Source organism: Trypanosoma brucei, chromosome 7 (genome assembly GCF_000210295.1).
Source record: "Trypanosoma brucei gambiense DAL972 chromosome 7, complete sequence".
Classification (NCBI taxonomy): domain Eukaryota; phylum Euglenozoa; class Kinetoplastea; order Trypanosomatida; family Trypanosomatidae; genus Trypanosoma; species Trypanosoma brucei.
The window spans coordinates 5,835-19,385 of record NC_026740.1 but is presented as its reverse complement, the minus strand read 5'-3'; the positions used below and the strand labels follow the sequence as shown (position 1 = coordinate 19,385).

Here is a 13,551-nt window from a genome sequence, read left to right as displayed (position 1 = left end):
TATAGTCAACCGTAGTTGCAATGAAAGATATTAATGAAAAAAAAAAAAAATAAGCGTCCGCGTTTTTACGCAAGACACACACACACACAAAAGAGGGTATTCCTCCAACAATAACATGGTGTCACACACATTGTATCTCTGTTTTAAAAAAAAACTAGGAGACACCAACGTTACATTTTCAAACAATGTGTAAGGAGAGGAATCCACAGTGTACAGAGGTGCCGCGAACACGTAAAATTAAAGTGAATAACTACTTCTTTTCGTCGCGTACTACGGTGCAACAGCAAAAACATAGCCCTCACAAGGGAAAATTGGATAGTTCCAACAGTACGTACGCACTGGACCTTCAAAAATAAAATTAGCAACATGTTTCGTCGATGTCAACCTCCACCCGAGTCACCGGATGAGTCAGCCGTAACACTTCGACAAATCACGCAGTACAGCAACACAGAGACGACATCGGAGTCGGAGTCCCTTATTGCTTATGATGCCAGGGTTATTACACCAAACGTTCCTTCATCGCGTACCTGCTGTTGCAAGCAAAAACAAGAGGCCGTACACAAAAATGAGCTTGTAATTAGTTGACGCTCGCAGTCTATAAAACACTCGGTAGCTCGATGCAAACGGTACAACTCTCAGATATCACGGAAAGCACGATAGAGTGTCGCCGTTGACTGCTCGGTGCGTTACGAGCTGTCTGGGCGAATAAAGCACTCGAAAGGGGCACATTTTCGAAAGGACTAAATGGGCGGCACTTCAGTGCTGCCACTAAACATTGCGAATTAGTACGCATACGGACAGGAATTGGAAGCAAGGAAAAGAGGGGGAAAGTGACGCTGCAACGCAGTAAAGATAAATAACTTTTGATAAGGGCATATCAGCTTGCATTCCAGAAGAGGAGTATGTAACAGGCAGTGCATGACTCACCGTTCCCAGTTCGTCAGCGTCCAGTAGATCATAACCACAAGAACTCTCAATGATGTGTAATCGCCTATTACTTCCAGCAATTCGTTGTAATCGGCCGATATGGGCCCATTTCCTTGCATTTAGGCAAGAAATGTGCCCGTTGGCAGATGTAACGCACGCGATGTCATCCATGAATACGGCTTCGGACCCAGAATATCTTGAAGCAGCAACATCACAACCCATTTGACCAACAGGTGTGTTAGCATGCATATACCTCAAATCCCACAACTTTATTTCACCGTTGCTACCCACGGAAACGAAGTTAAACGTGTTTTCTATGCGCCGAACATAAGATACACAAGCCTTGTCGTGGCGTGGCGCTACGCCGCTGACCCCCCGTGGATTGGGATCACAAAGTGGAAGAACCTGAATAGTCCCGTTCCTCATTCCACATAGAAGCAGAGTGTTGTCCTTGCGTCCAAACGAAAATGTTTCCAGTGAGGAAAGAGGCGTTACACTAAAAGCGCATAACTTCTTCAGTAGGGGTGAGTCTTCCTTCGGCACCGCAACACTGAAAATACTCCGACCGGTTCCAAATATGATACACGCTTCTTCGGCATCACCTGGTAAAGAAGCAAATATCGGGCAAGAAAATACCGCATTCAAGTTGGCAGTAAAGACACATTTGGGGGAGATAAACGAATTGTCGGGGTCCCACGTCAGACAACGAACAAACTTTCCCTGTAATATCACAACCACTCTTCCCCTGACGTAAAATCCTACAGCAGAGCCGCCACTATCTATTGAATCAATTTGATGGTGAGTCACAGTATCATTTTCCACCATACTTAGACAGTGCTGAGTTCCCCTCTCAAAGAAGGCAAACCTCCCAGGGGCGTAACTCTCCACACTACAGGAAGGGTGTATTTGATATGGCACAGGCACCCAGGAACAACTTTGAGTCCGTAACACTTCTGGGGAGCTTAAGGATCTCATAAAGTTTTCGGGTCTCGTCACCCTCTCGTAACGAAAATCCGTGCAAACTTTCGAACTCGAATTCTTCACGCAACTAGAATTACAAGACATGCTCAGGCTGTCATATATATAAAACCCGATATCAACTGACTGGAGAAGGTTCACCCGCCTAGATTGGTTGTTTATATTCCTTTCCTTTGAGGCGTCAATTAGATAGATTGAATCCAACGACAGGGAGCTACGCTCGTATCTCCTTAGAGTACCGTCTCCAAAATATGCTGCTGGGTTTCGTTTCACTGCTTGTAAATGAAAGTACCTTTTCCTCAACGGGCAAAATACAGTTCCACATTTTACTACTATACTATCACCGTTGTACATGACAAAACGAGAGGGTGCAGAAGGGCCCGCTCTCCCACAAACACGTCTCTCCCTCGAGTTAGCCATCAGCCTCATACGAAGTTCCTCATCCGATGAAGAAGAGGAAGAGGACCAGCCTACCGTCATGACTACTCTTCAAATCAACGCCACCTTAATTGTATAAGTAGAAAAAAGATGAGAATGTACCCGCGTATGAATATATACGTATATACACGTATGTAGAGTAACACCATGTAAAGGCGTCTGCATATCGACCACTCGCGCTCTCCCACCAACTTCCCTGTCATTACGTATTTGTTACTCCGGGGGAAATTAAAAATATGTGTACGGACATTTCCTGTTCGATAGAAGTTTATATATCCTACACATGCCAGCGATAATCTTCATGCTTGGGAGGAGGAGAAAGAAGTTCATTACAACATTCAGACAGATTGATACTTGAAATTAAAAGGAAGTAGACAGGTATTAAGAAAAAAAATGTAAAAATAGTCTACCATCAGGCTTCGACGTTTTATGCACCAAGGCTTTTGAAAAAAGCGTCGCTTCTTGGTTCTCTCCCGAGGAAGCTTCTCAGCATCTCACTTGGATCTTTTCCACCTCCCACACCAATTATTTCAGAAACATATCTCTCCCCTACGGCAGGGTTCAATAAGCCCCCATTATTCTTGATAAAGTCATACACATCAAGAGCAAACACCTTGGACCACATGTAACCGTAGTATCCAGCTCCGTAGCCGGTAAGGTGGCCGAAACTGCATTCAAAGTGAGTTTCATCATCATACTTAATGTGTGGATTTATTCGGCTGCGAATGTCAGCCATAAGTCCAGAAGTGTCCATCTCCTTTATGTCCTTCACTCTGGCAAATGGGGCACTGAACAACTCCAGAGAATACGAAGCAAACTCCAGTTGTCTTAGGGAATCCCGACCACTGAAAGTATTTCGGGTGTTAACCTTTGACTCAACAAGTTCAGTAGGTAACTTCTCTTTTGTTTTGTAATGACAAGATATATTCCTGAGAATATCAACTTCCCAAACCCACTCTTCAAGCATCTGCGATGGAAGTTCGACGAAGTCCCTCTTCACGCGGGTACCCGCAAACGTAGCCATTTTACTCCGTCCAAAGAGAGAATGAATAGCGTGTCCAAACTCATGGAAAAAGGTAACCACATCATCATGAAGAAAAAGAGACGGACGCTCGGCGGACGGTGCAGGGAAATTGGCAAGAACCACGGATAACGCAGGAGAAAACTTGCTCTCAGAGCCCTCCAACAAAACGGGAGGAACAACAGAGATACAACAGGCGTGTGAAAATTTACCCTCACGAGGAAATAAATCAAGCACCACATGACCCAGTGTGTCCTTTGTTTTGTTGTTTAACACATGAAGCGTAAACGCGTCCTTATGCCAAAGCTCGTCACCGTTATCAACGCGGGTAAAGGTAACATCAAAAAATCTTTCATATATATCAAAGAGTCCTTTGACGGTTGTGTCAAGAGGAAAGTACTCCTGAAGATCCGTCTCACTGACGTTGAATTTGGATTTTTTAACCTGATTAATCATAAACGGCACATCATAGTCCCTGAGCCTGCCATCTTCAGTCAGAGCACAGCTGCTGTGTAAATTTCTTAGTATTAGCTCAAGCTCCGATTTCCACTTCTCCTGCAAGCGCGGGACGAGGTCATCGATAAATGCTCGCGCTGCCTCAGGAGATTTGACCATCTTGTCGTCAAGATTAAGTTCGCTGAAGGAAGAAAATTTGAGAAGCTCCGCCAGTTTCTGCCGCTTCGTGACAATCTCTCTGAGAACGGATAAATTTTCTGGATAAGCCTTGTTGCTCGCGGCACGCGACATTTCCCGACGAGTAGAGGCGACTTCACAATTTTTCATCACTGAAAAAAGGGTCGGATAATCCATTTTTAAGACAAACAATCCATCCTTAGTCTTACTGAGACCACTTATACCGTTTTCAGGTACTCCTGCCAACTCCTCAGCTGAGACAACAATCTCGCTTTTGTCCTCACTTATGTTCCGAGAAAAAGTTGTACATAAAGATGAAAGTTCCTTTTGAAGCGACACAACTTTCTCCAATTCGCTGTCCGGTAGCTCCATTCCTTTTCGCTTGTAACCCTTAAGTTCCTCATCGAGCCAATATGAATACTCCCTGTCCCGCCCGCCATTTACATATTCATCCCTGTATGCATTACTTTGAGAAACGGCTTTAAGTGATTCAAAAAGACGCTTGTTTGATTCAAAGTGATCAATTGAAAACGATTGTAGATCAACCATTTGCTGTTTCGCTTCCTGCCGTGTGGCCTCGTCAGGAGAAACGTTCATCGCAACGGAAAGCAAAGAAGCTGACACGCCAATCTCCGCTGCAGCAACGTCTGCTACAGAGGCCGTATTTAAGAATGTTCGAGACGCACTGGAAAGGGAATAAATTCTTTCAAGTTTCTCCAGTGCCCTCCTCTTTGCCTCAGCTGCGACCTCTTGAACCGCAGAAGGGGTCTTGGGGAAAAACTTAGCACATTTGCTTGCATCAACGATATCCGCGAACAGTCTCGACGTCATCAACCCCTTAGATAAGTGTGTAGAATTCTTTGGAACAAAGTAGTACAAACGCACAGATGCACGCCAAAAAGTGGTGGGAACAAGTTGGTATGTTAATAAAAGTATGAAACAGGAAACAAGTGAAAGAAAAGAACCGATCAACAAACCCCAAGAGGAGACTAAACAAGAACACATGCAAAGAAACACGCCGTGTCTGCTCCAACCAAAAAAAAAAAAAAGGCCGCCGCACCATCCACATAACCTTATTATTCACATCGATAAAGCAACTGAGAGTCGTCAAAGAAAAACTAACGACACTAGTAACAAAATGGGGACCTTCACGGCACGGTAGCGTCCAGCACAGCAGCTGGCACAACTTTTCACAATACGTCACGCAAAGAAGTCTCAACATAAGCGCAACAAAGCAAAAATATTCACACAATAGGTAATATCGGGCTCAAGAATATTAAGGGAAATACCGACGCAGCAACACACGCCACCTAGTAAATGGATGAAGTGGCAAAACAGAAAGCATCCTTTAAATGCATAACATGGGAACCGAGTACAATCACCGACGGTCTCCAAACACCTAGATATCAACACGACAAGGTCCCACTACTACCCTTATTCCTGAAAATTGAAACGCTGACACTGCCCTACTTCCCTGCCACAAGCGGCCGACTCTGGAGGTAAGCCAATGACAACCGAACCAAAGGACATTGCAACACTACGCTCCACTAACAAGAAACGCAGCTCGCTTTGCACCGAAGCACATGCCAACAAGTCCATACGCAAGATCCCCGCGGCCTCACTCTGTTACTTGCCGAAGGTCCCAGTCAATCCACTGGTTCCGGCACCCGCGCGGCTCAGTGAGATATAAAAAGTTCCGACCCCAATCGAAGGAGGTCGTCCCGGTGGAAACGTTGCGAGAGGGCGAAGTGACTTTCTGCGCTCCCTGAGAAACGCGGTTCAGCCGAGGGGAAAGTCTTTGTTTTAATGTGATGAGGCGTAACCGTTACGGACACATACGCACTGATAACGGAGTCCCCAGAGCCTATGCCTCGTCCTGGACGTAGTGGAAGTTACTAAAGGGGTCGTCAACTCCGAAATTGATGGGAGACGCAACCACCATTGTGGCGTTTGACCGCCATGTAAAGCTCACTGTTGCGCCCAACCGGTTTTTGGAGAACGCCACGACGGGCACGGAAAGGCTGAGATCATTAACCGGGTGAACGTTATTTCCCACCATCCTACATAAGACAAACATATCTCAGGAAGTCACAGAGGCAAGACAACCTTAAATTGGTTTGTGGATGAGTAAATGGGAGTTGTCCACACAGGGACAATCGCAAGGAGAAAAAATTGCAGAACCAAATTTGCCCCGGACAGTAGTTCCCAATAGAATTGTGAGGTGCCGCAGAAGAACGACGCGCTCAGGCTGAATTACAACCGCAGTTCGAGAGTCTTCCATGCCACCGCTGGGTCAGGAGTTGAAAAAATAATGCCAACCGCTCATCGAAGCTCCCACTTCTCATCAAAAGAGGCAACCTGTATATAATCCAAGAAACGGTGGGTAACAGGGAAGAGGAAAGTGCTCTGCAAGATGGAAGCGTGTGTAAACAGAAATGGGGACACGATGCACGTAGCAATGTGCGACTCTCTAGTGAGGAATATCCATAGCTGTAGACCAGTAATTTCTCTTACTACGAACAGTTGTTTCTCAGAACTAAACTAGGAAGCTGATAATCCCCCACAAGTGCAAGGGAAAGGCGACCTCTTTGAAGTTAGGATACATGTGATGCATGAACTAGTCTTTAAAAAAATGGAAAGATCATGTACCCAAATCGTCGGCAACAGAAAAAAAGCGGCCCAAAGTTTTCGAACGCGGTGCACGCCCCAGAATGGGGACCAACCCTTCCACCAGTGATAAACGGCAAGACGCTGATAAAATGAGCGGCAGCCGCAACCAAGGTCAAAAATGTGCCACCAACGACAGAAAAAACTCTCAGATGCCCCAGTAACGAACGTGTCGGAGGTGGGAAAGACGCGAAACACAAACTGTTTCGCATGGTTGAGCCGATTGTTGCCACGGGAAGATTGCCAATCCCCTCTTCTGGAGAAAATGACGTGTATGGTAGACCAACTAAATAACATGGAGGTAAACGGGCTAAACTACATGTAAAAACTACTCAACGGGAATCGAAAATACCGGGGAGCGTTGGGAAAGTGGAGGTGTGAAACTATTGAACTGGCGTTAAAGGAAAGCAAGGGGACTTCTGTCATGGCATATTCAAAAACTAACAGCGCCCACCTGCGCCAATTACAAAGCAATGCAGTAGTTGATCCAAAGGAGATTTGTGGATTCTGTTGACCGTTGGTTGCGTGTACAAAAGGGAAAGGTTCCTGCGCCAACATTTGGCAGCGGGATCCATAACTCAGTTGATTGGAGACGCAACTTGGTACGAACCGAATGTACTCAGCACGGTCAAGTTCAACTCTACACTCGTGAGTTTGGACCCATGGGAAATGTTGCCATTTTCCGGGCAGCCGAGAAAGTTCTTTTCTAATCTACAAATTATGTGGTGGGTAAGAAACTTTCCACCCAACAAGATAGTGAGAGTCATTATAAACCGACAATACTTTCGGAAGGCCCCACATACCCGTACCGTGTGGCAAAAAAAAACGGTGTCCGACTTTGTTCTGTTCATGGCCGTGAGCGATAGATCCACTGAGTCACTAACCAATGTAAACAGAATATGTGAAACCTTTTTCCCGCCGGCAACCTTATGCTAACGCAAACAGAGGCGGGTTGACGGAAGCTGAAATGTAACCCCACGGGCTGGACCTGTCCACGATACCTAGTGATCAAAAGATGGCTTCATTGAAGTTTAAACTACCAAAGCGGGAGCATACTGTTTCGGGGGATAACGCGTCCATCAATAAATCTTATGGTGACCCGTAGAGGTATGCGTCGAGGAAGGCGCCAAAGTAACCGGACCACACAGCGAAGCCTGTATGAGTCGTGGAGTTGTATGCGCAAGAAGTGTCCATAATAACGAGAGTGATGCTGATAAGGTTAGGGGCAGTTTTTTCACCGGACTGGGTCACATGAGTATTCTGGAGATTCCATCAGGGGTTGGTGCAGCTGTGTGTGTGTGTGTGTGTGCCACGAAGCGGGGTCGTAGTTATTATCAGTTTTAAAAGATCGAAAGGATCACATCGGGGAAGTTTCAGGAGGTATTTTGTTTTCCATTTTAGCATCTCTCGTTCCCTCCTTTGGGTTATCCACGCAACAAATGTGGCCATCAAACACCACCGCAGGGGACTGCACAGTCTCTTTAACACCTTCGACTTGGTTATGCTGCCGATAGTGTGCTGTTGGGTGGAAGGGCTCCGATGAGAACAATACCGTATCCTGGCGTTTCTCGCTTGATCTTTCGGCTTTACAAGGCCAAAAAGGGGGCCACACACAAAACACCGGCGCAATAAGAAGCTTTAAGACACCTGCCACTGCCTACCATCTGATGTGGGGAGGCGCCTTCACTGGGTCGGATATTTGATCTAAAGTTGAGTTTATCGTGTTTGCATCGATACCACTGCAAGTATCCAATCGTGGTGTTGGAGGTCATGTCCCCTTTTTTGTCTTGCGGGCTGTATGGAGGACACACCTGTCGCTCAACGAGCGCTGCGACGTTTGCGATGTTTAGAGTACTTTCGCGGAGTGAGGAGTGGATACCAGGGGCAGCAGCGTGGGAGGCTCTGCCTTTCTTGCTTTTCGAAAAGCGACTCAGTGCAGTTGGTGAGGTGAGATTGCTAAGGTGTTGTTGAAGCATCGCAGCTCTCCATGGTGGTGCGGAGGGCGTGGGGAAAACTTTCAGCCAAGCTTTATGTTTTTCCAACGTGGCAAGCCGCTTGAACGATCGACAGGGACTGCTGGACTCCGGGGCTTCATTCGGGCAAGGAATGTTGCAACGACAGTGGGGCCCTTGTGGTTTCTGGAAAAGACTTGGCGCCGAGCCATCAGGAAGCGTCGGGGCTATTTTAATTACTCACTTTTTGTACCTAATCGTGAAAGTGGGGGATAGCGTTGGGAGTTTGGGCGTGCCTCACGGTGGAGGAACTGTAGCTGGGGCGTGTTTCTGAAATTCCACTTGAAGCTGCAAGGTCTGTCTCACAAGTCAAAAAAGTGCAGTGAAACTTCCGCGAACACCAGTGGGAGTGCTGTTTCGCTACCATGGGCGCCCCCGTAAACGTGCGTCTATCATCTTTATTTTTGCAAGTGCCAGGGTTGGAAAGGGCGTGAATCTTTGTCGTTCAAGTTTCTCAGCGCTACTATGTAGTGGGCTGAGATGTGCACGAAAACAACCTGTGGAGGCGAAACTTTTTTTTCTAGGAAGCACGGGGCAAACTGCCGATAGGTGATGCGTTATCGGCGGTCGCATTTGATCGTATTACGTTGAGGTGCTGACACAAAAAAAAAACTGAAAAAAAGCGGCTGTTTTTGACTGCGGTGATAAAGTGCAGGCACGTGGCAACGATGTGGATACGTGGAATAACGGGAAACGAAAATAGAAAAATGTGTAAGGGTCGAAAACACGGGTTTGCTGTAGCATCACGGAAGGGGACTTGCTGGACCCAACGGTGCGTTGCTCACCACGATTAGGGGAGACATAAATAAACAAAACGGTCAGAGTCGGCGCAGACGAAATACAACTGCTGGCACTGTGGAGGGAGAAAACACGATAACTTACACTAGGGGATGAAAAAGTTATTGAAGCGGGGATTGCATCTGAAAAGCGCGCTGCAGCAAAGTTCTGTGCGCACGCTATTAAAGTAACAGAAAAAAAGACAATTGTTTCTTTTATCTTCAAGGTGAATTACAGTAGGGTATAAACAAAACCGACGGGTGGGTGCACGGTTCTTTGCTAGTAGTAAAAAGATATGGGTGGTGAAAAAGTGAGGTCAGTCAGAGCGTTCCACACATTCCGAAATGAAGTCAGAATCGATCTGGTTAAGGATTCCTTGGATGGTGGTGGATTACTTCCATGGCACACCAATGGTTAACGCACTGCAGAAAGTATGCTTACACAGCCCAAGCAGAGGTATCTGGGGTTCGATCTGGCTGGATCGAAAATACCTACGATATGGCCGTAGGAGAAATCCACCGTAACCATTTTGCATTTATAAAGGCATATATTAAATCTTGGAAGCATATATTTATGCAGATATGTCTTTGGACGAAATAAGCATTTATGGTGAGGAGGAGAGTTGTGAGGGATTCAACATATTTGTAGACTTGATTAGACTCATTATTAGATTCCCGCATTGTCCACACGAAGAATTAAAAATTTTCTGTGAGGCTATCACGCTTTTTGATGCGATACATATTAACATTGGGGTGCTCATATAAGTCTGTGTCATACGAGAGACGCATTTCACTAAAAAAATGCTTTGTTGTTGCGCTGAACAAAGTTGAAAAGTAGTGATACCATTTGGAGTGAAGTGAGCATTTCTGCATTGTTTAGTTTTCATTTTTCCTTTTTTAAAAAAAAATTGAGAGTTGCTATGAAAGAGAGTAGTGCTGCCCATATTTTAGTGACGAAAACCGAAGGTAAAACAGCCTATTTTTCGTTCATCCCCAAATAATAATTTCCGGTAGTCTTCTGTAATGTGGAGTATTTGAAAGCATAAACTGAAACCACGCTAACAAATAAACTCTTTATGTAAAGTGCATACTGAAATGTTGGACGACTTAATTTTTCCCTTCTTGCTTTAGAAGGGGTGACATTTAAAAAATGTCAAGGAAAAAAAATGTATGCTATTAAAATTTTTGTTATTTCGTTGCTGTTGGCATTCCACACGGCTACTTCTGGGGCGAGTGACTTCCTCAATGAGGATGAATTTGTTGCATTATGTCTCATGATAAAGGTAACCAAAAATGCATTACGAAGGATAAAAGAGGCCCGAGAAGTGACTAAAGATGCAACAAGAATTGGAGCAAGGTGTTTACAAGTAGCTGGACTTGGGATATTGAACAAGATTTGTGAAAATACCGATGACGAGACTTGTGGACGTCGCAGAGCGTTTTGGGATGCCGCAAAAGATTTGGTTAACAGGAGGCATGGGGGTGTAAGTATGAGGGGAGCAGATTCTGAAGCAGAAGACGAAGAGGAAGAAGGATCCGAAAGCGCAGATCCGGAGGAGTCGGACTGGGAGGAGACGGATGAAGAGGAATCACATTCGAAGGAAGAAGATAGGAAATCTCACTCACATGAAGAAAAACAGAAAATACACCCCAAGGAAGAGGACCAAAAGCCACATTCGAAGGAGGAGGTTCAGGAAGAAGCACGCCGGGAAGAAACAATCTCGACGAGCACGAGATTGGACCACAGAACACTGGAAAAAGTCCAACAGATAGCAGGTACTGCTGCGCAGGTATACGTAGATATTACAAAAACCCCTTGGGTGTCACACTCAGGTGATTTGGAGAGAAAAATCTATCAAGCTTTGTATGGTGTTCCTCGTGAGCCGGAAGAGATCAGAGAGGGCACAGCAAGCAGGGATGGAGTGTGTAGACAGAAGGCGACGCGATCGGCAGTAAATAACCCACCGGCGACATTGAGTAGAGATTTGTTGTGCATGTGCGCGACGGACGTCGAATCAAGGGGAAAAACCAAACTTTGCTGTCAAAATTGTGTAGCGGGTCCCAATCTCGCAGTATGGAAACCAAATAGGGATTCGTGGGAGAGATGGAACTACCTCAGAGCACAATGTGCTGTTGTGCGAGATCTTCAAACTGGTTTTAAGGAAATGGTGAAAAAGTTCACCCATAAGTTTGGGCATCGACACGATAATTCTATCGGAACTGAGCTTTACATGGGATTCACCACAAGATACCGCATGTGGCCTCTCGGTCTCTTTCACAAACCGGTTCCGGGACCAGGCGTGGTTTACGTTCTAATGGGTGATAGGAGGGGAGGTGAAGACGTACCGTGGGTAAGGCTACTGGAACAGGTGACAAAAGAAATGGGGGGATTGCCCTTGGGTGTGGGTGAAGAAAAGCAGTACGCAGAAACTCTCGAAAAGTTGGACTCGGAACTGAAGCAACTATTTCCAGTGGAATGAGCAAATAGTGAACAAAAATGGAGCGCTTGGTTCTATTCCAGGTAACTTAAAAGGACTCGAAAGAGGGTTCAGGTGAAGTAAGAGATAGTATCAACCGCTAGGGGGAAATATATAATGAGCGATACCGGGAGTTCTTCTTTCGATGTTTAATGCGGTACATATAAGCAATTGGGGGAGGGGAGGGATATTTTACGCCACAGAAGATGTGTTTGCTGCTGATTTTTAAAAAAATAAGTATTATTATCTGAAGATAATGATAATAGCAGTGACTTGATGTATTTACATTAGGGTGAAGTGGCATTAAGTTCCCCACTAGTTTACTTTCTTGTATAGGGAGAACGGCATGCAGAATTAGATTAAATGTTGGCTAAGTGGATACAAGTGATTGAAGGAATGCTTCGCTCACGGTGACATGTGGACTTGTTGAACGTGATTTTAGAGATCATATTTGTCCACTGAGGACTATAACAATTTGTGTGTTGGCATCAAGGGTTTAAATTAGCTTGAAGAGGGATGGTCTCTGACAGAACTACAACCTCACAAGATAAAATAAATCGTGGCGAAGTAGCGGTTGGAAGATGCACTACGAGGCTTTTAACATTACAAAATTCGCATACTGTGCACAATTGGGGTAGCACAACTATCAGTTCGCCAGAAGCGCTGAGTTTACTATAGGGGCGGGAAGATTGGTCTCAAACCAACCTCACTCTAGCGTTGGTTGCTACAGTGCTCCCGAGGACTTTGACAACTCGGCGGCGTCGCTAACAAAGGGACTTCACCAAAGCCTGACTTTTTGGTTCTTGACTGTGAAGCTAGGACGTGTCGCACATCTCTACGCTGCTTCAAAAAAGCATATGCAGTCGTTGGAAGCCGAAAAAAAAAATTACCTGAGGACTGGGTGTCGTTCGGTTTCGTTGTCTTGAAAGTTCCAAGGTTGGTAATGCATCAACGATGAGGTCGAACATACAAATGTACCACGGAAACTCCCATCGTTATTATTGTGAGAAAGAGAAGGTAAGCATATGAATGAATTGATTATGTGCTATTGTTTCTTCGGACAAGGGGGATATTTCAACTGACAACTGTCTTTGTGGTGCTAGATATTGTTGCTATTACTGATGCAGTTTCAAATGCGCGTAACGTTTTTCCTTTTTGAGGGTATTGTATTCCAAAAGTGTGTTGAAATGAAGAGAGTAATAGGTTGTGTGTGTTTCTGTTTACTTATTTCCCCCCGTTACCTTCGTGCGGTATTTCATTCCTTTCTTCATCCGTGTCTCAATCATATTAGGGGGGGGAGATTTTGATTAATGTTGAGGAGAAATTGCTTGTCCGTAACAGCAAATACATACAACCCTCAGCCCCCATGAATATGTGTTATCATAACACTTTGTACTGCTTACGTGGAGTGCTTGTGCTTTACGAACTCTCGAGCAATGACAGTAGTTAGTGTATTCCTGTTTGAGTAATGGTTTGCAAAAGAGGGAGCGAAAGTGCTTCCTTGCTTCTTTGCTTTTGTCCTCGAGAAATTATTGGTGAACATCATTAAGACTGAGAGAATCATTTTGACATGTGTGTTTTTGTGTGCCATCACTTTCACTACCGCGTGTAGAGGAGATGAA

General features: G+C 45.3%; 6 protein-coding genes across 6 annotated transcripts; 1 reads left to right on the top strand and 5 right to left on the bottom strand.

Annotated features, from left to right (window-relative positions):
* Nucleotides 1-768: 768 nt before the first annotated feature.
* TbgDal_VII80 (hypothetical protein, conserved) lies at nt 769-2,385 on the bottom strand (the record flags this gene model as incomplete). Its single annotated transcript, XM_011776009.1, has 1 exon — nt 769-2,385. The coding sequence occupies one exon, from the start codon at nt 2,383-2,385 to the stop codon at nt 769-771; it is 1,617 nt and encodes a 538-aa protein (XP_011774311.1).
* A 385-nt stretch (nt 2,386-2,770) lies between these two features.
* On the bottom strand, nt 2,771-5,002 carry TbgDal_VII70 (metallo-peptidase, Clan MA(E) Family M3,putative; the record flags this gene model as incomplete). The annotated part of the gene is made up of 1 exon (XM_011776008.1): nt 2,771-5,002. The coding sequence occupies one exon, from the start codon at nt 5,000-5,002 to the stop codon at nt 2,771-2,773; it is 2,232 nt and encodes a 743-aa protein (XP_011774310.1).
* Nucleotides 5,003-6,538: 1,536 nt separating this feature from the next.
* Nucleotides 6,539-6,961, bottom strand: TbgDal_VII60 (hypothetical protein, unlikely; the record flags this gene model as incomplete). Its single annotated transcript, XM_011776007.1, has 1 exon — nt 6,539-6,961. The coding sequence occupies one exon, from the start codon at nt 6,959-6,961 to the stop codon at nt 6,539-6,541; it is 423 nt and encodes a 140-aa protein (XP_011774309.1).
* A 1,289-nt stretch (nt 6,962-8,250) lies between these two features.
* TbgDal_VII50 (hypothetical protein, unlikely) lies at nt 8,251-8,640 on the bottom strand (the record flags this gene model as incomplete). Its single annotated transcript, XM_011776006.1, has 1 exon — nt 8,251-8,640. The coding sequence occupies one exon, from the start codon at nt 8,638-8,640 to the stop codon at nt 8,251-8,253; it is 390 nt and encodes a 129-aa protein (XP_011774308.1).
* Nucleotides 8,641-10,057: 1,417 nt separating this feature from the next.
* Nucleotides 10,058-10,396, bottom strand: TbgDal_VII45 (hypothetical protein, unlikely; the record flags this gene model as incomplete). Its single annotated transcript, XM_011776005.1, has 1 exon — nt 10,058-10,396. One exon carries the CDS (start codon nt 10,394-10,396, stop codon nt 10,058-10,060), a length of 339 nt encoding a protein of 112 aa, XP_011774307.1.
* Nucleotides 10,397-10,618: 222 nt separating this feature from the next.
* On the top strand, nt 10,619-11,932 carry TbgDal_VII40 (T. brucei spp.-specific protein; the record flags this gene model as incomplete). Its single annotated transcript, XM_011776004.1, has 1 exon — nt 10,619-11,932. One exon carries the CDS (start codon nt 10,619-10,621, stop codon nt 11,930-11,932), a length of 1,314 nt encoding a protein of 437 aa, XP_011774306.1.
* Nucleotides 11,933-13,551: the final 1,619 nt, after the last annotated feature.